The 22,324-nt window shown below is 46.0% G+C and overlaps 1 protein-coding gene across 1 annotated transcript in view; it reads right to left on the bottom strand.

The window, feature by feature from the left end:
- sipa1l3 (signal-induced proliferation-associated 1 like 3) overlaps positions 1-22,324 on the bottom strand; it is a 59,012-nt gene that overhangs the window by 24,251 nt on the left and 12,437 nt on the right. The window contains exons 2-4 of the mRNA XM_030764710.1: positions 11,663-11,744; positions 2,658-4,268; positions 501-631 (exon numbers count right to left, since the gene is read on the bottom strand). Coding sequence (XP_030620570.1) covers positions 501-631; positions 2,658-4,020 — 1,494 coding nt within the window. The 5' untranslated portion in view covers positions 4,021-4,268; positions 11,663-11,744. The remainder of the gene's footprint in view (positions 1-500; positions 632-2,657; positions 4,269-11,662; positions 11,745-22,324) is intronic.

Raw genomic sequence — 22,324 nt, 5'->3', positions numbered from 1 at the left:
AGGGAGTAGAGTTTCAGCGTTTTGATTAGCACTAAAAGGGTCACCATGACAGCGTATGACAATAAGCTCCAGTTTCAGGGACAGGTTTGTGGATTAGACACGGACAAATACGTTGATGGACCTGGAGAACAAAGTGTGTGTGTGTGTGTGGTGTGTGCGCGCGTGTGTGTGTGTGTGTGTGTACGTGTGCATGTGCATGTGTGTGTGTGTGTGTGAGAGAGTGAGTGTGTGCATGTGTGTGTGTGTGTGTAGGCTGCTCTGCTCTGAGTGGAACTCACAGTTGGGAAGTAAGAGTTGCACTCAGACACAGTGCTCTCTGACAGGTTAACATTCTCTGTCTTTGGCTTGGCCCTGTCCACTTCACCCACAACAGGTGGACAGACAGAGTGAGGAGGTGGGCTGTGGGTGGAAGTGTGGGTGTGTGTGTGTGTGCGTGCATGCGTGTGTGTTTGTGTGTGTGAAGTGTGTGTGAACACACACACTCCGTCTCATACACACACCTCAGTGGTGCGGAAGATGATGCGGTACTGGTACTGGTCCTTGAGGTCTTTGGTGTCATCCAGTTTCTCCCTGCGTATGCTCAAAGCCACAGGACCCAACTTCTCATCGGTCCCAAAGTAGTTCCAGTGCTCTGGACACAGACACACACACGCGGACAGACAGACAGACAGACAGACAGACAATAGGAGAGAGGAACAATGAGTGAGTGACTGGGAGAGAGATTACAGAGGAGGAAATGAGGGTACTGGAGAAGTGAAAGAGAAGATGATGGCATGATAAATGCAAGATAAGGAACAACAGACAATTATTCAAGAGCAAAAGGAGGTTGTCAGAGGTAAAAGGGAAAACGAGTCAGAACGTCAGTATCGGAGAGAACACGGGAAGTTAGTGGGTAATAATACATAAGATAATCAGATAGTAAAGGGGAAAAAATAACAGCAACAATGAATTTGTGAGAGTCATGTGAGCTTAACTGGCTATGATGGAGTCTTGAAGCTCACTGACTCCAACTGCTACACATTCTCCACCAGAGTCCATTACAAACCATTTTATTCCAATACAACAGCATTGACAAAGGCAGTCAATACACTTGGCCTTAGATACAGTTACCTTGAGGAAGGCCACCAAACACACACACACACAGGCTGGCATGCATGGGCCAAGACTGTGCCTGAGGATAAGTTGCATTTCTTTCCTCTTGAGAACAATGAGTTTAGAATGTTATTTATTCAGCACTGGGGAAAATGTAATAGAGCAGTGTGTGTTTATCTACAGATGAAAGCTATAACAAGGTTTTCCCAGCTCAAACTCCAGAGACTCACAGAGTATCCCAGTTCTCCCTAAACACCAACACAACTAAAGCAGCTCCTTCATTTATCACTCATCATCAGACTCCTAATGAGCTGAATTTGGTGTGTGAGCTGATAAAGAGAGGCACAGTCAAACACATCATCGTTGCTATCAAAAGTACAATAGTAAAGACTATTCTTTTCCTAAAGAAAATGAACAGATCTTGTTTTTGGTTTAGATATAACACAAACTATCCTTGTCCAGTGCTCCAAGCCAAGGACAATACTGTTACATGGTAGAGGACTGCAACAAGATGATCATTCCTGCTTGGTAACCGTAAAAAGGCAGATTGCGCAGATTCAAAACTGGTGCAGAGAGCCAATGTGTTTGCTGTTGCTGGTAGCCCAGTGGATAAAGCAGGTGGTGTTTGGAAGGGGGGGGGGGGGTGGCTAAATATCTGGGGGTAGAAGTTTGGAGCAACATTGCACCACCAGTCAGAGTCAGTGTGCAGCTAGCACCATCTCACACAACTCCATGGCACTGCCCTGCTCTGCCAAGGTGAGATGTGTAATGATCTGTAACACAGCGCTGTTGTCCTGAGATGCCCACATAACATGTTACTAATATAATCACTGCTCATGCTACAGATAAGCCCACCTGTGAACAGAAGAGTCAGACATGGGTCAGTGCTAAAGCACTGCACAAGCACAACAGAGTCAAAGGAGTCACATCTTGTCCATCATTAAAGATGACTAACAGGCACAGGAGCCAAACACATCCTGCTGTGGAAGGGCAGGGGTGTGCCGGGCCCTGTTTTATATTCCTTGCCTGTCTCACTTTATAAATGTCAGGCTTGTGTCACCGATGTCTAACACGCACGCTGGAGGCAACGTTCTCAAACACTTTTCCAGAGATGTATTTCTGGAATGCTAACCTTTATCACTCCTGATAAACTCTGACAACTAATTAGGGACACAACTTCAAGACTTCTAGACCATCGTGTAGGAGTGGAAACATTTTTCTTTTTACTATGACTTTACATGACTTGAATGAGCCGATGTCTGTAGCATCTGGTATAGGAACATTCACTCTGCAGTGATAATACATTTTAAAGCTGCAGTCATTTACTGTGAGATTTACTGTGTGTTAGTGGTATAACTGGTCACATCAAATCTTTCATAGAGCACATGGCTCCACTCATAAGCTAATTGACCCTGGCTTGATTAACTGAATCAGCTGTTTGAGAGCAGGGGGAGATCTAAAATGTGCAGGGCTGTGAGTTGCCTGGCCCAGGAAAAGGAAACACTGGTATAAACAGTGGCATTACATATGTGTCTACTCAGAGAGTGTGTGTGTGTGTGTGTTACCTTTCCCGTGGAAGTATTCCTGGTAGTAGCGAGCCCCATGGTCCACATGTTCGATGCTGTGTAGCTTGAGTCTTTCCATCCTGGTAAGCGGTTGTTCGGGGGATAGCTCTAGCACAGATACGCTGGCGTTACTACAGCGGAGCCGTGGGCTGGGATCCAATGACCCCATCTCCCCCCGCTCCGCCCACGAGCTCAGGAAACTGACATTGCGTTCGCTGTAACCGCCCGTCTCATTCAGGAAGTGCGGGCAGCTGAGCAGAAGCTGGTTGGAACCGCTTGGTTGCAGAACACCAGGGTCCACGGGCTCTGACCCCAGAGGTCCAGCACTCAGGTCCCTGCAGCTGAGGTCCTCAGTGCTGGAGAAACTAGGTTCCACCCCGCCCAGCGCCAGGGCTCTGGACACGGCCAGAGATACAGCGGCTGATGAGGCGGCAGAAGCCCCGGTGGCAGTGTTCCTTCTCTGGGACGCGTGCCCTCGATTCGCTGCTGCTTCGTTAAGGTCAAACAGAAGGCTCTGGGCATCGTAGTGAGTGAAACTCCGCACACACACCCAGGGTTTGGTGGGCTCAGAGGGCTTGGAGTCCTCAGCGTCGCTGCTCCGCGGACCCTCCATCTCACCCCGGCTGGAGCTGCGCAGTTTACGGAACAGCGAAGACGTGCCCAGGGAGGATTCGGTACCGCCACTCTTCTTGCGTACCCGGGTATCCGAGCGGTCGTCTCCCGTGCGTGCTGAGGGGGTGAGAGAGTTGGTGTTGGAAGTTGTGTCAGTGGAGGCTTCAGCACAGAGCAGCTCCTCTAGTCTTGCGGGAGCGGCACTCCGCTGGTCGGGCCGTTCGCTCTGGAATTGGCTGAGCATGTCGAAGAAGCTCTGCTCCGGTATGGATTGCACGTCAATGGATGAGGTGCTACCGTACTCGCGGAAAAGTCCCACGCGACTCTCCACTTCCGCTTCGTCCTGCTCGCTCAGAGTGATCTCGCTGTTGGAACGCTGTCGGAGGGGAGTGAACGCCACCGTCACCGCCCGTAACCGCGCGGGCGAGCCTGGAACGCCCCGCAAACCCCATTCGCCGTCTTTAACACGTCTCCGTGGCAACCGGGCCATGCCCCCACGGCTCAACCCCTCCTGCCCGATCTGGTCGTCAAGGTGACCGGCCTGGCCGTTTTCTAACAAGGACTCCCTCGACTGTGCCCTTCGGGGAGGCCACTCGGCGATGCGAGCTCGCACGCCCATTTTGGGCACAGAGACACGGGACTGGCCTGCAGCGGCTGGGTCCGTGTGGCCATTGTGCATTCGGAGGAGGGGAGGGGGGAGGGATTGGGAAACGGGGTTGGCACACACCCCTGTGTCTCTGTACGTGCTCATGGTGCCCAGTGGTGTCTCAGGTCCAGAGAGGTTGGCAGTGCGCGCAAGGGGACTGGCATCCTTGGGTGGGGTGGGAAGGGTTGATGTTTCGGGCACTGTGCAAGGGGAGAGGAATGGGGTCCAAACTACTGCTGCTGTCTTTGTCTCTCCCTCTCATGTTTCATTGGAGGGCAGAGTCACACCTCCACCACAACACTCTGGACCAATCACTGCAAAGCAGTGATTTCACAGTGACTCTCAATGCAGACCTGCAGGGCAGAGAAACAGTCAGTATTAGCACAACATACACGTTGAGTATATATAAAATGTATACCTAGTAGCCCTATACACAGAATTCCAAGAATTGAAGTTTGCACAACCGCAAAACGAGAGGAAAAGAGGTGACAGAGACAGCATATGATGGATCTATGGGAGAAGGATGGAAACTGCAGAGAGAGAGAAAGGGAGGGAGAGAGAGAGAGAATGAGAGGGGTGGGGGCAAATAAGAAGAGGGATTTGACAAGAAGATTTCTCCCCCGTCTCAACCTAATCTTCAAGCCTCTCCGCTGGCTGGGATATTAATATACTACCATCACTCAGCTTTTCTCCCCCTCTCTCTCTCTCTCTCTTTTCCACTCTGCTTCTCACACACATTCTTACACACATTTTGCATGAGACACGCTGGAAAGAGAGATCATAAAAGCATAAAAAAAAGAACACAGAAACGAACATCCATGTTTCCACCAAAAAAAAAAAAAAAAACCCAGCTAGGTTTTTATAACTGGGTCACAATGGCATCATAAAAGTTCCCCCTGCTCTGTGAATGTGATGCTGTAACAAACCAGTGTAAGACATAAATATACACTGAGCAAAGACAAATCAACATATAAATACTTAGATTTGAAGAATTATGCCCAAATACATCAGACTGCTCTATCATCTGTAGAGAGCGAGAACACGTTATAGCTTCTGTATGCATTCCCTCACACACATCAACTACTGGTCAGCCCCACGGGTCCTGTGGCTTTTAAAGGGGCTGTGGTGTGTCCACTGCTGCACAGACTGACTGGTCCAGTGATTTGGGGATGCCCCTCCTTCTCCCGCATGCCTCCTCTCAGCTGGTGTGTTGCCAAGGGCAACAGGGGGTTAGGTATGCTGCCTGAAACATTTTTCTGGTCTCTCCTGTCAGACTGGTGAGGTATGCCGAGCTGCTGACAGATTTAGCATCCAGAAAAATCGCACACAGGAGTGATGTGACAGAGCGTCAGGGTTTATGGTCCAAACTCTAGTCAGTGGGTCAGCAGGACAAGCCAGCCAATCAGCCGGCACTCAACAACGCTTCAGCTAGATTTAGCCAGAAGAGCATCAGGGCTAACAGTCTGGATCATACGTATGTATTTTAGACATTCTCTAAGACTGGGCTACTGGTCAGCCAACAGAGCCAAATTTCTCTGTGATTTAACAAAAAGACAGATGTAAATGTTCTACATGAATGTTCTAGATGACTGGCAAATTGTTCGCTTGATGTAGCTAACAAGGCTTAACATGAGAATAAGCCAAAATGCTAAGACTATACGACAGGAGAAAGAGAGAGCAAGCGAGCGAGAGAGAGAGAGAGAGAGAGAGAGAGAGAGAGAGAGAGAGAGAGAGAGAGAGAGAGAGAAGGGGTGCACACAGTGAGAGAAACAGTTTGCTTGACCTCCCCTCTCCACTGTGTCGCATCTTTCAAAAAACTTTTTTCTTTTCCCCTCAGAGAAAACAGAAGATAAAGTGAAAGACACAGAGAGACAGATAGTCGAGAGAGGCTGAATGGGAGACTCATAAAGAACAAAAAAGAGTGATGACTTGCTCTTTGAGTACACAGAGATGAGAGAGAGAGAAAGAGCAAAGAGATTTTGAAAGGCAGAGCTAGAGAAAGCACAGAGGTTTGTTCACTGGGGCGCACTGGCTGCCTTTAATATGAAAGTCAGATACAATCAGCCTTCAGTACGGCTCAGAGACTATAAAAAGCTACTCAGCATGGCCTGCTCTATCCACTTAATTTCTCTCTCTCTCTCTTTTTTTCCCCTCTACTCATTCTCAATCTTCATCTCTTCCTATCTCTACTACAGCTAGCTTATCTAGCTACAGCTGCTCATTAGAAATCATGTGTGTGTGTGTGTGTGTGTGTGTGTGTGAGAGGGAGAGAGAGAGAGGGAGAGAAAGAGAGAAAAGAAAAAGAATAATGTTGGCACTGGCTGCATCCATAAATACAACATGATATCACAACAAGTGATTATTATATCCACTATTTAGATAAATATATATGAGAGATAGATAAAATGTATATAGCATAAGGAAACATAATATGCTGACCACCCAAAATTATTCCTGCCCCTGTCTCCGAAGTGACAGAACACTTAAGACATAGTGCTGATATCATTTATGTAAAAGTATGTAAAAGGGCTCGTGAGTCAAGTTACATCAGTAGACAAAACTCAAAGAAACAGACTAATAGCTGAGGTTTGAAGATGCAGTCAGAATGTGTGAGTATACAGGTTCCTGTAGAGTTTGACATTTAGCACAGTGGAGTCCTAATCCTTTAGCACACAGCACCGCGTGAACTCAGGTAAGTTCTCCAAACACGTGCATACCATTTCAGCTCCACTGGAGTACCAAAACAGGTGACACAAGTCATGACACATATTGTGGTGAAATGTTGTTTTCTACATGGCGGTTTAAGTGCCAACCGTTACAAACCTGTGACTGGTTTGCCTTATAGCTACAGGGGTTTACTGATGACACAGAGGAAAAGCATTCGTGTTTGAGACAGAAACTGAATTTGAAAGAGATGTCTATCATAAGAAAACGTGTATACAGACTGATGGTTCATTCACTCAGCTAGCCTGTTGATATTTGTGTGACATCTTATATCGAATACTTATTCACAGTGAACAACTGGTCAGTCAGGGTGGCCAGACAGATGTGTCTTATCTTTGTTTTGGTGTCTGTGGGCTGCCCAAGGCTGCCCAGAAAAGGGAGCGTTCTGCTTTGCTCTTCTCCAGGGCAGGAGAGTCTGAGTGTGTGTGAGTCTGACGTGATATCCTCTCACACCACAGGAGAGAGATTACAACAGCAGCTGCAGTGAGTAGGAGAAAGAGTCCTTTCTAACTCTCTCTCTCTCTCTGTCCTGTTTCTCTTTCCTTTCACTCTCTTTAAAGAACTGATGTATGAGAGTATCGAACATACATTACTTTACGCACAGTAAGTGTGTGTGTGTGTGTAAAGCTGCAGTAAAGCCAACACAGTCCCCAACCCACCCACCCTGCAGGCTACAGGGCCTACACTGTGCCTCAGATCACAGAGAGACTTCAATCACTTCCTATTACTCATCTAGCAATTAGTAAAAAACCCTCAATCGGCCCATACACCAATCACGCTGTAAGCTATGTGAGACCACACACTCACACACACCACATAACACTCTTCCAACAGTCTCTTAATCATCTCTAATGACAGAGCGGTGAGGGAAGGAGAGAAGTCTGTGGTGGAGATGATACAGGCTGGAGGTTAACTGATCAACAACACACTTGTGTTCAGTATTACAGACAGAATACGCAAACAAACAGCACTGAAAAAGCCAATCACGCTTCAGGCAACGGGACTGAAAATGCCGTCAGCCTACATTGCTTTTGTCACTGACTTTCTCAGAGCTGGCACCCAAATCACAATGCAAATGAATGGTGACCTAAGGTTTACAGTGAACTGCTTTAACCTGACAACGCAGTTGAGAGAGAACGCAGATGTGCCCATCTTTGTGGCTGAAATGAGCTGTTTAAAGGTCACACAGACGTGCGTGTTTAAGGGGCACATAGGCCAGTTTGACATGTCCATGAATGTCAGTAGTTTACATGTCCATTCTGCATGGACTAGCTGTATGTATAAAAAGCATATGCTCTCCATCTGCACCTGCGGTCCTTCTCTTTCTGCCTCTAACTCCTCTCTCTCTGTCAGCAACCGAGAGTTAAGGACTCTGTGTGTGTGTGTGTGTGTGTGTGTGAGTTTTGCAAGCAGAGCCTTGCCTCGTTCACTCTCTCTCACTCACACGTACACTGAGTTATTAGCCATTGATGATGACTAAGTGTGTATGAGCCAAGGTCACACAGGACAGCCCTGGTCCTCCGGCCCAGGACTTGAGCTGTCAGCCAAAACCTCAGCAGCTTCCTCTATCGATTTCCTGTCACTTTGTGTTTCCTAGTTTCAGATATGAACTCCCACTCATCTTTGCAGCTGTGTGGACAGAAGAGAGTGTGTGTTTATGTGAGTGTGTGTGACTAGCTAGCAGAGAAGGGTGAGGTGATGTTGATGGAGCAGACACGAGGGTCAGATAGAGGCAAAGGAGTTGTGGGCTGTGAAGAGGAGGGTCTGAGTCTAAATAAAGGCAGAGGTGACGTCATAAGCAGGGCTGTGGAGTCGGAGTCGTGGAGTTGGAGTCGTAAGCAGATTTGGGTTTGTGGAGTTGGAGTCGGTGGTACCATAAATTGAGGAGTCAGAGTCGAAGGTTTTTGTGTAAAGACTCCACAGCCCTGGTTATAAGGTCAGTCAGATAGAGGCAGAGGAGAAGTTATAAGGGCTGTGGAGAGACAGGTCTCAGTCAGACAGAGGCAGAGGAGAAGTTATAAGGGCTGTGGAGAGACAGGTCTCAGTCAGATAGAGGCAGAGGAGAAGTTATAAGGGCTGTGGAGAGACAGGTCTCAGTCAGACAGAGGCAGAGGAGAAGTTATAAGGGCTGTGGAGAGACAGGTCTCAGTCAGACAGAGGCAGAGGAGAAGTTATAAGGGCTGTGGAGAGACAGGTCTCAGTCAGACAGAGGCAGAGGAGAAGTTATAAGGGCTGTGGAGAGACAGGTCTCAGTCAGATAGAGGCAGAGGAGAAGTTATAAGGGCTGTGGAGAGACAGGTCTCAGTCAGATAGAGGCAGAGGAGAAGTTATAAGGGCTGTGGAGAGACAGGTCTCAGTCAGATAGAGGCAGAGGAGAAGTTATAAGGGCTGTGGAGAGACAGGTCTCAGTCACACTGACTCTGTGCTTGTCACTATGCCTTCTAGTAAGGAGCTCAAGCAAAACTGAATCCAAAGAGCAGCCCAGTCTACATTCACATTGCAGCTGAAAGTGAATCAATTCAGATTTTTTTTCCACATACATGATAAAAATCAGATTAGCATGAACAGAAGAAAAGGGAAAAAAAAGGTTTTCAGCGACTTTTCATGTCCAATTTGGGCTACATTTGCATCTGGTCCAATTGATTTTACTCCCTCACTTTCCACACTATAGGTTAATCCCATGATAGCCCTGTAGTAGTTTGACAGTGACAAATATAGAGAGTGCAAGTACAAGACAGCATGTGTCACTGTCAGGACAGTGACGTCATAGATTCCCTCTCCCGCATCCATACATCTCTCAGCAGAGAGCACCAAAGAATCTTTTCTTTTCTGCAACGACTTGGTCCACCACACATTCTCTGGTAGAAGTGTCATGTTTGAAGTTTCTATAATTATCACAGATCATGACACAGATCTGCTGCTGATTCTTCATCTGCACACGCAGGACATCTGATTATGTCAACGCCCACCAAAATCAGACGTCAGTCACTTTTTCCAAAAATGAATGCAGATAGTCAAACACACACACACAAAAATCTGATTTTACAAAGAATTTGGAAGTGCCCACAATAGTAATGCAATCTGGGACTACACTGTAGACAGGTGTGTGTGTGTGTGTGTGTGTACATTAACAGCCTGACTGTTGGTCTGTGATCTTTCACAAACTTTAATCATCCATAAATGTATGAGATGAGTTTGGGCATTTGTTCATGTTCTCACAGGCCTGGCCACAAACACAGACAAACACACACTCTCCCAAGGGGGACAGCTGGGTGGGGTAAGGGACCCAGGTGCTGCTCAGGTGCACTACCTGCCACAAGACCCAGCATGCAGCAGGTGAATGCATGCAGGCATGTGTCTGTGTGTGTGCATATGTGTGTGTGTGTGTGTGTGTGCGTGTAGATAACTCGCTGAGCGTGTTCTGCCATGTGAATACGGAAAACTCATTTTCAAACACAACAATGAGGAACAGGTAATTCCCAAAGCAGAAGTTTCCTTACATAAACCAAACAAACTGATCGGTAAGCTGTTCACATAGAATTATCACAGTAACACACACACACCACAATAACTTATCTGCTAATGAACAAACACATTCTTATATGCTAAAGCACGATTATGTGTGTGTGTGTGCGTGTGTGTGTGTACACATGTCTCTCTCACTCTCAGGATCCAAGTTATCATATTTTTTCCTTATATTGCCACAGTCATAGTTTTTGAGTAAAATGTCTTTGCAATTGGGTCAAATTAAAAACAAAACTGGCATTTTCTTTGGCAACTTACTGACCAAGACAACCAGTAAATCATCAGGTCCTCAGAGACAGGACACTCTTCATAATGAACAATACAAAGGTTTGTTATTTTGACCTCAGTATGTCTGTGAGATGAGAGCTGTCATTTTTCTGTCAGCGGTGGTATCAAATGTAAAGTGTTCATTAGTAATATAGTGCAGAGAAAACATAAAACACAGAGTACTTTGGGCTGAGGGTGTAACCTGAGGTAACGCATTACCAGATGGGTAAATAACTGTTGTTTTCGACTCAGAAAAGAAATCACCTGACACAGGTAAACCACCAGCGGGGCCCTATGATTTACGCGATGCGGAAAACGCGGACGGACTCACGGAATCCAGGCATAAAAATGCTATTTCCTTATAAATGCGCAATCGCGCAGAATTTGGGGATATTGAGTTGACATTTTAAACCTACGATTTTTTTCACATAGAAACACAACACAGCTTAAGGCCAATTTATACTTCTGCGTCGAACCGTCGTACACACTGTCTCCTCTCTCATGTCTTCGGTTCGACGGTGGTACACACCATGTCTTCTCTCTTAACTGTGTTGCAGTAATTTCAGTAAAAGTAACCGTTGTTCAACATTTATTAGCTCCAACCCCCTAAAATGATCCGCTCGGTTTCAGTCGTCATTGAAAATTTTCGGCAAAATGCCGAACTGAGCGCTCATTGTTTTAAGAGCTCTGTTTGTTTGTCCCCCAAAGTTTAGAAACTAGTCCTTTGAAAGCAAAACTTGTTTTACAGATATTGCTGTGCAATGACTGAATTCCGACTTTTTATTTAACATTATTCTCGCCATCGTTTGTAATGCACGAAGAAAATCAACACAGTGGCATAAAAATCCCACCGCAAACATCCCACTGCAAAAATCCCATAGCGTTTTGGCGATGCAATTACAGAGCGACCTAGTCAACCCAGAAGTATGAAAATGCTCACAACGGCGTAGGCCACACGCGTAGGCTACGGCGCAGGCTTCGCGTAGAGCTTATGCAGAATTACAGCCTTTACACATCGGACTGTCTGCCACTTCCACCAGCCCACAGAGGATCACACTGGTAATGACCAGTCCACAGGGGAGATGAGATCACTTCTGTCCATCAGCCTACATGAACTGTAATATGGCTGTAAACTCAGATATACGGTGTGAATTAGTGAAGTTCTGGTCAGAGGTGAATGTTTTGGGAAAATGAATGTTACGTAAAGCGGTTCTGTATTGAAGTTAATTACCTGGTTTGGGCAAGCTGAGGTAGGCAGGAGGCGTTTTTGTGCAAGCGTGTGGGTGGAGTCTGGCTGTAATTACACAGGTAATCTGAAAGAGAGACAAAGAGAGGGACAGACATTAGCACCACCGTTACCCGTTGCTTAGCAACAGTGCTGCACTCAGAATTCCATCATAATCCTGAAAGACATGGAAAATACTGATGCTAGAGTGCAGGTGTTCACACTCTGAGTGGACATGGTGTGTGTGTGTGTATGACAGAGAGAGAGAGAGAGAGAGAGAAAGAAAGAAATAAAAAAAGAAAGAGAGAGAGACATTGTGCTCAGGCGTCTACACACAGTCTCCTCAGACAATAGAGTCACAACGGAACTGACAAGTGTGAGCTGACAGCCGCTGCTCTAGCCAGTCTACTGTTAATACAGCTCATTACACACACACACACACACACACACACACACACACAGACACACACACACACACAGGCAGGCACACACACGCAAACAGATCTCTCCTCCTGACCGTTGATACAGTACATCAAAGCATGGTACATTCCTAACATCTCACACTCTTTCATTTTTTTATATTCCTGCTGTGCTCCCTCTCTCTCTCTCTCTCTCTCTCTCTCTCTCTCTCTCACACACACACACATACATATACATACATACATACAAACATACTCACACAGGCGCTCTGTTTCTGTCTTGTCTGAACACACAGAGTCCCTCACAGATCGTACAGACATGTAAAGAAAGAAATGCTGCAGTGTTGCTTCCCTGCCTCTGTAATACACTGCACAGCACGTCCAACGGAGAATATCAGTTTACTCCTTCACAATGTCAAGTCATCTCATCACAGTACATTTACACCCCCCCCCCCACTTCCCACTCACCATAATGATGGACACAGGCAAGAGTGTCTCTGAAGTCTAGGAAGGCTCATGTTGACATGAGTGTGTCTAAAGTCCCATGTCAACATGCCATCAAGCAGGAAACAGCAAAAACACTTGTGTGGATGATATAAAGCACAGTATTCTCATTGACTACACATGTATACTTGACTGGATGCGTCTATATTTGACTGGACTGCAGATTTCAGAAGTCTTCTCAATTGTCTTCTGACCTCTCTCTAGTTCCACACACATCTAAGATTAAATATTGTTGGCTTTCTTCTCTTTTCTGCCTTTTCAACGTGAGCTTTTACTGAAATCGGCTAAAAACTCTAAGTATCTCAGACCAGACGCTGGCACTCGTCATGCTGACTCACAGAAGCAGATTAAACTGTTTTACTCTGTCTTCTGTTTAGTACTAAACCAAGGTCTATATTTGTGAGTGATGTACATGGCATACATAAACGCAAACAGAGTCAAGGAAGCGACCCAAATATACCCTCTGGGTATAGACAACCATGAGAGTCCAACACAACAGTGTGATCAATACACGTCAGTTCAGCTCTACTTCCTCCCAGCCACGCTGCATGCTCCTCCGCTGTCTGCCAGTGTCAGGGGAGGTGACAGGGCAAACGTGTGTGTCGGTGTGTGAGTGTCAACGTTGTATGAAACATTGTGTGCCTGGTGGCAGGGTGTTAGTACGTTTTTGTTTGTTTGTTTGTTTGTTTGTTTTGATTTTGGGTTTTTTTCTTTTTTGGTGTTGGGTAAACAGGTGTGTGTGTGTGTGTGTGTGTGTGTGTGTGTGCATTTGTGAGAGAGAGAAAGAGAGAGAGAGTGCACACATGTGCACTTGTACATCTGCATGCTGTGTTTACAGTTCAGATGGTTTCCTCTGAAGGCCCAAAACTCCACCCATTTAGTAATACATACGCATGCACTCCTTTCTCAACCAGTCGAGATACCAAGTTTCGAGCTAAAGCTAGACTAGTACAGTGTATAAGTAGGGGCCATAAACGGGCATATTTACTTCCTCTGACAAACACAGACACACTCTTCTTCTGCTGTGCATAATTTAAAAGACGCCCACTGAGCTCATTAAGTGGCTATTTTTTACTTTTCCAGACCATGTCCACTGTCTACTGTGACTGGTGCTACCTGAAAGAGGATGGTCAACATTTACACCAACATTTTCACTTAACACATGTTTATAAATGTTGTAACATTCATTTTGATACTTTCTCTTCCTCCCGGTACATCTAGGTCAGCTCGTAACACACTCGACATCTTGTAGCATCTCTCCCTGATGAAGAACTCAGGCCATAATTACACGCGAATGCGGTAATTAAAAATCGCTCGCAGCTGAGTGGACGTCGTTTGACTTTCTGGACAGATTTAGAACGCCGGTTCCTTTTGAAAGAGAAGGGCCATCATGTCTCTCATTTCATTACGACTGCTACCACAGTGAGCTGGTGAACCGCACAGACGTTAAAACGCAAACCGGCGCTCGTGCGCGAGCTTGCAGCTACTGCCGCACTGTCATATTCAAAGCACTGGAGTGATTTAGAGGGATTATTTTCGGTCGAGCCGTATGAATTTTGCAAAAGGTTACTTGCAGTCTCTCCAACTTTTCGAATAAGTACTGCTAATGGACGGGAAACTCAATAAGACCATTAACGGCCCAAAGAACCACATTCGCACATTATACAGTTTCTGTTTGGTGCTGGGATTTCAGCGCGTAACGCTTTGTGTCGTAATGAATGCCATGTGTGGAATGCAAGGATACTACCCATCTTAGCCTCGCAAAGACCTCAAGACATCTATTTTCTCTTAAGCACTGCCCGACAATACAAGTCAGTGCCGAGACTAAAAGTTCTTTACGGTGATGTCTAATGTTCACGCTTCTCCAAGAAGAGCTTTCTTCGCGTTCCATGTTTCATGAGGGAGGACAGGACACTAAGTCTGTGCTGGAGAGAGGACTAAAACATTAAAGATATATTCTTCATAACTGATAAATCTGACTATATAGAGCCTGGAGGCGGTCATGAGGGAGCCTCTGACCCAGCGCGGCTCAGAGACCTCTATGGGATAGACGAGGTTGAGTGTTTGCCATCTTAATGAGACGAGTATTTCAGAACATGTGAAACTGTGATGCAACACTTGACAACTTCCAGTTCAAGGTGTAAGTTTCTGAATGGCTTGTGTGTAATGTGTGTGTAATCATACAGTGAAACAGATAGCAGCCTATGGGACATGAGATTCATGTTCCTAAATTTGCACAACTAAGATCATTTTTTTTGGTGAGAGAGAGATGAAGAAAACCATGTGGTGGTTGCAGAGAGAATGAGAGAAGGGGAGGAGTGGAGAGGGGGATGAGAAGACACAGGATAACAGTCTGGCTCTTGACTTTGACCTCTGCTTTGATATGCGTGTCTCGCCTCAGGCCCTGTCTCAGTATGAGGGCATCATAACCACACACACACACACACACACACACACACACAAACATACACACACACACTCAAAGCAGCTCATCAGCTCATAAAACACAGAACCTCTGACTTTTATATGTGCACACACATGCACACACACACACACACACACACACACTCTTTTAAATCCAGGCTCTATCCGTACACAGTACTATCTGAACATCCTTTGAAGATATGTTCAACAAAAACATGCTTTTTAGGTGTGTCAGGGAGGTTACATGCAATCTGCATATTCTATCTGTGCACTCCAAGCAACCCTCCAGACTGGGTAAAGTGAAACTCCACAGTAAGCCTTTCAGACTCCCTCCAAAAAGGTAAAGAAAAATTCAACTTTCTGACCTTGCTGGAGGTGGATGACTCAGTCACGTGAAAAAACACTGAGACAGTATTCAACAAGTTATGTAAAGAATTCTGACAGCACAGTCCAACCTGAACCATTGCTAGCACACCACGATACTCAGCTGATAAGCCACTGAATCATCTCACACACACACACACACACACACACACACACGAGATCATAGTGGCGTCAAGAGATTAGATTATCACTCTCCAGCCTACTCACATCCTTTGACATTCATATTACACAGAGAGAGAGAGAGACAGAGAGAGATACTGTTGTGTGAGCTATTCAGTCCTGCCTTCGTACATCATTTCAGAAGCGGTTAATGTTACTCTACTGCTAACATTCATACTACTCATAACAACAGTGATCACTGGTCACATTCATTAGTCACAAAGCTAAGCCGGTTAAAGAGCCAGTGGCTGTGTGTCTGATGGGAGCAATGCTAACAGCCAGAGGGCAAGAACATCATTGGCCTCTTTGTGTGTACATGACAAATTTAGCCTCTACACAAGAGTCACCAGATCACAGCCAACCACGGCCCAAGACAGAGATGATAAAGAACCAGCCTGGGATGGAAACAGAGAGAGAGAGAACTACGAGAGACATAGATGGATCAGCCAAACCACTGTCTCAAGGTTTGAGTGTTTCTTCTCATAGATAAGTCGTGGCTTTGGTTTGTGTCCACGGGAAATAAAGAGCCATTGTTTTTCACCGTCACCGAACAGCGAACATTTCCTTGATCTACGAAAAGTTCTGCCGCCCAGGACTTTTTTTAGATCGTCAGAGATGGTTGGAGACTTTGCATTTACAATGTGAATGAACCCAAATGTCCTCGTTGACATTAGCACGGTGTAGTCTGTTTTAAAGTAGTGTGTATCTGAAGTGTTTAAAAACCGAGTGTGCGAGAGTGTGTGTCTGTGGGGACTAGGTTTGGCTCCCAGTCTGAGAGAAATGTTTGACCCAGGACAGGAATGTAGGGATTCACGTCCGTTTCCTCCAGCTGTCTGTGTGTGACTCTTCTGCCAGCAAACACACTCCATTTCCTCTACGCCGTCCGTACAGGATACATTCATCACATCTCTCTCTTTCTTTTTTTTTTTGCCCTCTGCTTCCTGTCCCCTTACTTTTCCTTTCTTTCCTCTCTTTGTTACATTCATCTCTTTCCCATTTATCTCTCCTCCCATCTGCCTGCAATCTCAGTGTTCTCCTGAGGACGTGCAGGGATCTGGGGTGCTGTGAAATATGTTGCGCTATTCTCTCCGCTCCTCTTAAATCACTCTCCCTCTAATTCTCCTCTGTAGTGCGGTCTTCTCCTCCTCCTCTCTCTTCGCTCCTCTTGCCCAAGGTCTTGGCCTGCCCTCTCGCCACAGGGGGTCTGCTAATCATGACAGCCAAGAGGGGTGAGTTACATCCCCACAGCTGCTACCGCTACGTTCCTGTCCCACGGGACTGGGCATTACTCACTCCCTTTCCCCCCAAAACTTACGCCCTCGGGGCACAGTCCAGCAGGCACACGTGACCTTAACCTACAGAACGGGGTCACACAGCAGACTGAATGTATTATATGAGGCCTAAAAGTCAACGGCCAGCATGGCGCTACCAATTACACTGCAGCCAAAGTGGTGCCACAGAGGGACTTTCTTCTGAGTGTTTGAGGTGGGGGGGCTTCATTACAATATAGTGATGGAGTTAAAATCCCCCTCCCAAATTAAACTGAGACGCATTCATATTGGCTGTGCTTTTAGAAAGCCCACACAGCTCAAGCATTAACTTATCCCTTACGTCACTTGCCAGACTCTGAAATAGACCCCAGGGGCTGTTGTCAGAATGCTATGGACGTCTGCGACTGTGAGAGGAATTCTTCTGGGTCACCTGGCCACCCAGTCCGTGTGAATGTGCGCTATATCTAAGTAATGAGCATACAGGCTAAGCCTAATGGGGTCCCCACAACAGAGTCTCCTCCTATAAGGTTACCATGGCGATGACAGAGTAATGGTAATGATGAGACTGGTGTCGGAAGTGAAGGAGGACCGGCATGAGGTCTGAAGAGGCCGCGTAGAAAAATTTCCACCAGGATTGGTAATCTCTCGCAACACCGTGTAGCCAAAAAAAAAGAAAAGTCCACCCTGCAATCATTTCAGATTAACACAGAGGTCAACCACAGATTAAAAAAGATTTTAATTCAAAAAACCATTCTGATCACTTAGAAAAACAAACTAAAACACAACATGGGGCAAGTTTAACGCGGATTAACTGTTGCTAGTGAAACTGACAAGCACTAAGGAGGAGGGCCTGGGAGCAGACGTGTCCCTTAAACAGAACATATTTTGAGAGTTTGTGTTGCTGAGCATTAGGAATGGCAGCTGATGCTCATGCTGCTTGGATTTTAATTACTTAGCAAATATCTGTTCACAGATTTTTTTTTCCTGAAAAACCGTTGTGCTTTTTCTTGGAGAGGAGACATGTTTTGAGATAGACCCATATTAATGTCTTGATCTCTTGACTTGGCACTGAACATTAGGGGGGGACTGAGATAAGCAATAATTCAGATGAAAGTATGCAAGATACTTTAATATGTGTCTTGGACAGAGAAGTCTCTCCACTCAATAACCCCGAGGCCTAAGACACCTTTGTGTGTATAAACATTCTTTGCATAAAGCGGAGCGTAGCTTTGTATCTCACTGGGTAGATGAGGAACTATAAACACGCACACACACACACATCATCATTAACTGAAACTTCAGGTTTCTAGACAATACCAAGGTTAGCACTTAATCTCCCCTATGCACAATTATCATACCAACACACACACACACACACACAGACACACACACAAACAACAGCACAAATATGCACAAGGGTCATTGGGGTGAGAGAGAGAGAGGGAGAGAGAGAGAGAAAGAGAGAGGGCAAAAAGGAAAGGGTTACTGTACCATCAGACAAAGGGTATAATTCTCTTCTGTCCATTTTCTCCTCCTTCCCTTTCTCCTCAATGGTGTCATTGAAATAGAGTGTGTGTGTGTGTGTGTGTGTGTGTGTGTGTGTGTGTGTGTGTGTGTGTGTGTGTGTGTTTTTCAGAGCATGTGCTCCCAGAGGAGCAGGCAGCAGAGAGGCTGTGGTGGGATCAGTTTCTCTCTGTTGTGTGGCTGTGAGACAGGCATTGTGGGAAAGGCCTTTTCTACAGGGAGCAGCACAGCCCTGGTCATGAGGAGTAGATAAAGACAGCAGCCAATAACCACAATGACAACTCGCACAGAACGGAGCAGCTCTAGACCTACTGAAACCATGCCTTCTCTTGGCTAAACCTCACTGATACGAGACAGAGAGAGAGAGAGAGAGAGAGAGAGAGAGAGAGAGAGAGAGAGAAAATAAGGCTCTAATAGTATGCAACATTACCTTCTGTAATTAAATCTACTGATTAATGACCCAGAGGACCTCAAATCTCATTATGTTATATATCCTATGTGCACTGTCTGTTACAAACAGTTGGGTCACTGGTATGCAGTGCTTGCCTCTACCCTCAACAGAAAGATCTTTGATTGGCTGAATCTGGCTTACGGGTCAACAGACAACACTGTGATTGGCTGAATGTTCTTAAGAGGTCAACTGCTGAGTCTGGTGTGCATGAAGGTCAATGCCCTTTTTTTTCACCCAAACACATGCTAGCCTACTTTCCCCTCCTATTTTCTCTACTGCCTACTTCTCCCATTCATTTTGTTCATTTATTCACTCATTTGCCCATCCATCAATCCTACACTCACATTTCAAAGGTCAGTGACACAGAGCGGTAACACAGTGCTTAATAAAGGTGTTTAAGGCATGTTCTCTATCTGAATGTCTTCTGACAAGGCTGGAGAGATGAGTCAACAGTCAACTTTAACCAGTCAAATGCACTGACAGAGATGGCAGCTGTGGGGTCCACAGCAGGGGATGTGTGAGACTCATACTGGACTCAAAAGCACCATTCAGGACTGTCCCACTGGAAACCATAAGAGTCATATACAATCTCTCAGGACAAACCACACTACGGCACCAGATCAAGCAGACTACGTTCAAAGAAAAAGGCAAGTGACAGAAAAAGGCGAGCTTGACAGACAGAGAGTGAGAGGGAGAGATTGATAAAGAAAGTGAACAAGAAGATGACAAAGAGAAACACACAGCAACAAAACGGAGATCTACTGCCATGTGAGGATATACTCTGAAAGACACACCCACACACACACGCATGTACACATACACACGTGAATAAAAGTTTTCCGTCAGCATACCACCACCCCCCCCCCTTTTGAAAGTCCCCCTCCCCTTCTTTCTCCCTCTCTTTTCTCCTTCCATTTCCCCCCTCCCTTTCTCCCTCTTTCTTTCTGCGGTTTGATCAGTCTGTGGGATAAGCTGCTACTCAGCCACAGCCCCTGAAAAACAAGGCAGAGAGTGAAAAGTAAAACGGGAACACTGCAGTGTGGAATATGGGTGTGGAAATGTGTGTACAATTCTGCCGCCGGAATGTTCTCTGGGTATGTACAGCGTTGGTGGTGGGGGGAGAAAAAAGCCATGTATTACCTTCAAGTTGTACTGTTTAACAAAATACACCCTCATTCACCATGGCTCACAGTTACTTGCGTATGTGTTAGTTCGTGTTCAGCCATAACCAAAATGAGAAGTTCTGTTGCTTATTTTTTTTCTAATTTGTCTGTGTGTGGTAAAAGAAACATCTGAATTACAGTAAACTGCAAAAAAAACTGACTTGAGGCAAACTGTTCAAAGCTGTTCCATGGCTTTGTTTGTGGTGAAGAGAAAAATCAAAGTGTGAAGTGGGGAGAGATTTTCCCCTCTTTGTTAAAGTATTTAATCTGGTGTAGGAGCCGAGGTCTGAAGAGCTATTGGTAGCAGTAACAGTGGTCTGCCATGAACACAGGCCAACGATGAATTAATCATACATAGGGCCGCTGACAGCCTGCTCTGTGTGTGTGTGTGTGTGTGTGTGTGTGTGTGTGTGTGGTGAGCTTGCATTCCCACTGTAACTAGACCTGGGTCTGACTCCTTCACGCCTTTGTACATTCATTGTCATTGTCAGAGAAAAAACATGTTTCATGACCATTGACCATTACGTCACCGTACCTTCAAATAACCAGCACACATATTCACAGACATAACATGTTCTTCCCAAACACAGATGGACCTGTTGATTCTGATAAAAAAAGCGGTTTCTAACAGGTTCTACCTGTTAACAAATGAAACAGAAAGCAAAATATTCCATTCTACCCTCTCTCTCTCTCTCTCTCTCTCTCTCTCTGTCTCTCACACACACACACGCACACAAAAACACGTTCTCCCCCATGCTTACTGGATACATGTCCCTGCATGCCAGGAAACGACAACAACAGATGCTTGAAAAAAAACAAAAACAAATACACTTGTTGATTTCAGCAGATATTCAAAAAGATAATGAGACAAGATGGCAAATCAAAGTCTTGAGTTGTAGCTGCAGCAGCTGCAGCAGACCATATTCAAAAGCTGATAAGAGAGGAACACAGACACAGTCAGGTTGGTCCAAGTTGAATTTGGGAAGTGATCCAACTTAAACAAATGAAATATTCCCTGAAGAGCAGAGCTTCTCACATTCCTCAACATCTATCTGCTGTGTGGTCAGAGACAGAGAGAGAGAGACAGGCAGAGAGAGAGAGAGTCATTTGAAAGACAACCATGGAACAGAGCAGTGGTTCCCATCAAAGCATCCCTAAAACCTTACATTTACAAGACTCGGCTTTCCACGAAGCAACATGTGCTGCAACCACACATTTTTCTTCTTCCTCGTAACGCTCTCTCTCTCTCTCTCATGCGTGCGCGCTCTTCTCCTCCCTCTCTCTCAAACTGAGCCAGATGGACAGAGTAGGAAAGAGGAGAGGGCTATGGTCCCTGGGTGGCTCCCTTAACCAGGCTGTTAGCTGTTAGCATCTCGCTCAATGCAGCTCCTGCAAACAATTAGAGCAGTGAGGAGAGGCAGACAGAAAGGTCTGTTTTCCCCCACTAACCCACTTCTCACTCTTCCTTCGCTACTGGAGACTGCAGAACAGACAAAAGAACTCTGAAAATGCTTAAGTAGACCTGGCTGCTTTAAAAAACTGACTTCAGATCAGTTTCCGCATCTGGTTCCATTTGAAAGGAGAAAACTTAAACCTGCTCTAGATTGGGGAGAAGAACAAGAGGTAATGGGCAGTTAGCATCAAGGCGTGAAGTGAAGCCAACTGAAGAGGAGGGGGGACCAAAGAGGGGGGGGGCTTTATAAGTGATTGAGTGGGGGAAAAAATGTACGAAACCAAATCTCTCTCTCTCCCTCTCTGTCTCTGCCGCGCTGCTGTACACTCTCATCCATTTGTTGTTTGTTCTCCTGCCAGAAGCCAGACACCCAGAAAAGCAAATATTGACGGCGAGCAGGCCGAAGCCCAACTCTCTCTCTCTCTTTCTCTCTCTCTCTCTCTCTCTCTCTCTCTCTCTCTCTGTGTATGTAGTCAGAGTGCATGCTGAAAGCCAGTGACATAGACAACTTGGACTTGCCTGGCATGTAATAAAATGTCACGAGTAATAAGACTGCAATAACAAAACAAACAGCGTTTCCTGTGGAGTCTGGAGGAGGCATGCTCTTCTCCTACAGCTTTGTAATTCTACCTCTAACGGCATTCCAGCTTTATTCGTACCTCCCACCTCACTGCTCCTTCTTTCTTCTTTCTTTCGTTTTTTCTTTTCTTTGCGCCGTTTGTCCGTGTTTGACCTATTCGTCAGTGGGCCTGAGGCAGTCAGAGACATACATAGCTCTTTCAGCTGCTGCGGCCGCTCTCTGTGTGCTTCGGCCCGGGACAGAGATGCCGTGCCTTTAATGCGCCCAGATGGCACTTGGTCCACTTCGGCTGGCCCTTACCGAGCTCTCCGGCTCCCTGTCGGCTGCCGTGCCAAA

The sequence above is a fragment of the Chanos chanos genome, chromosome 2 (genome assembly GCF_902362185.1).
Source record: "Chanos chanos chromosome 2, fChaCha1.1, whole genome shotgun sequence".
NCBI lineage: Eukaryota > Metazoa > Chordata > Actinopteri > Gonorynchiformes > Chanidae > Chanos > Chanos chanos.
This window is presented reverse-complemented; position numbering and strand designations above follow the sequence as displayed.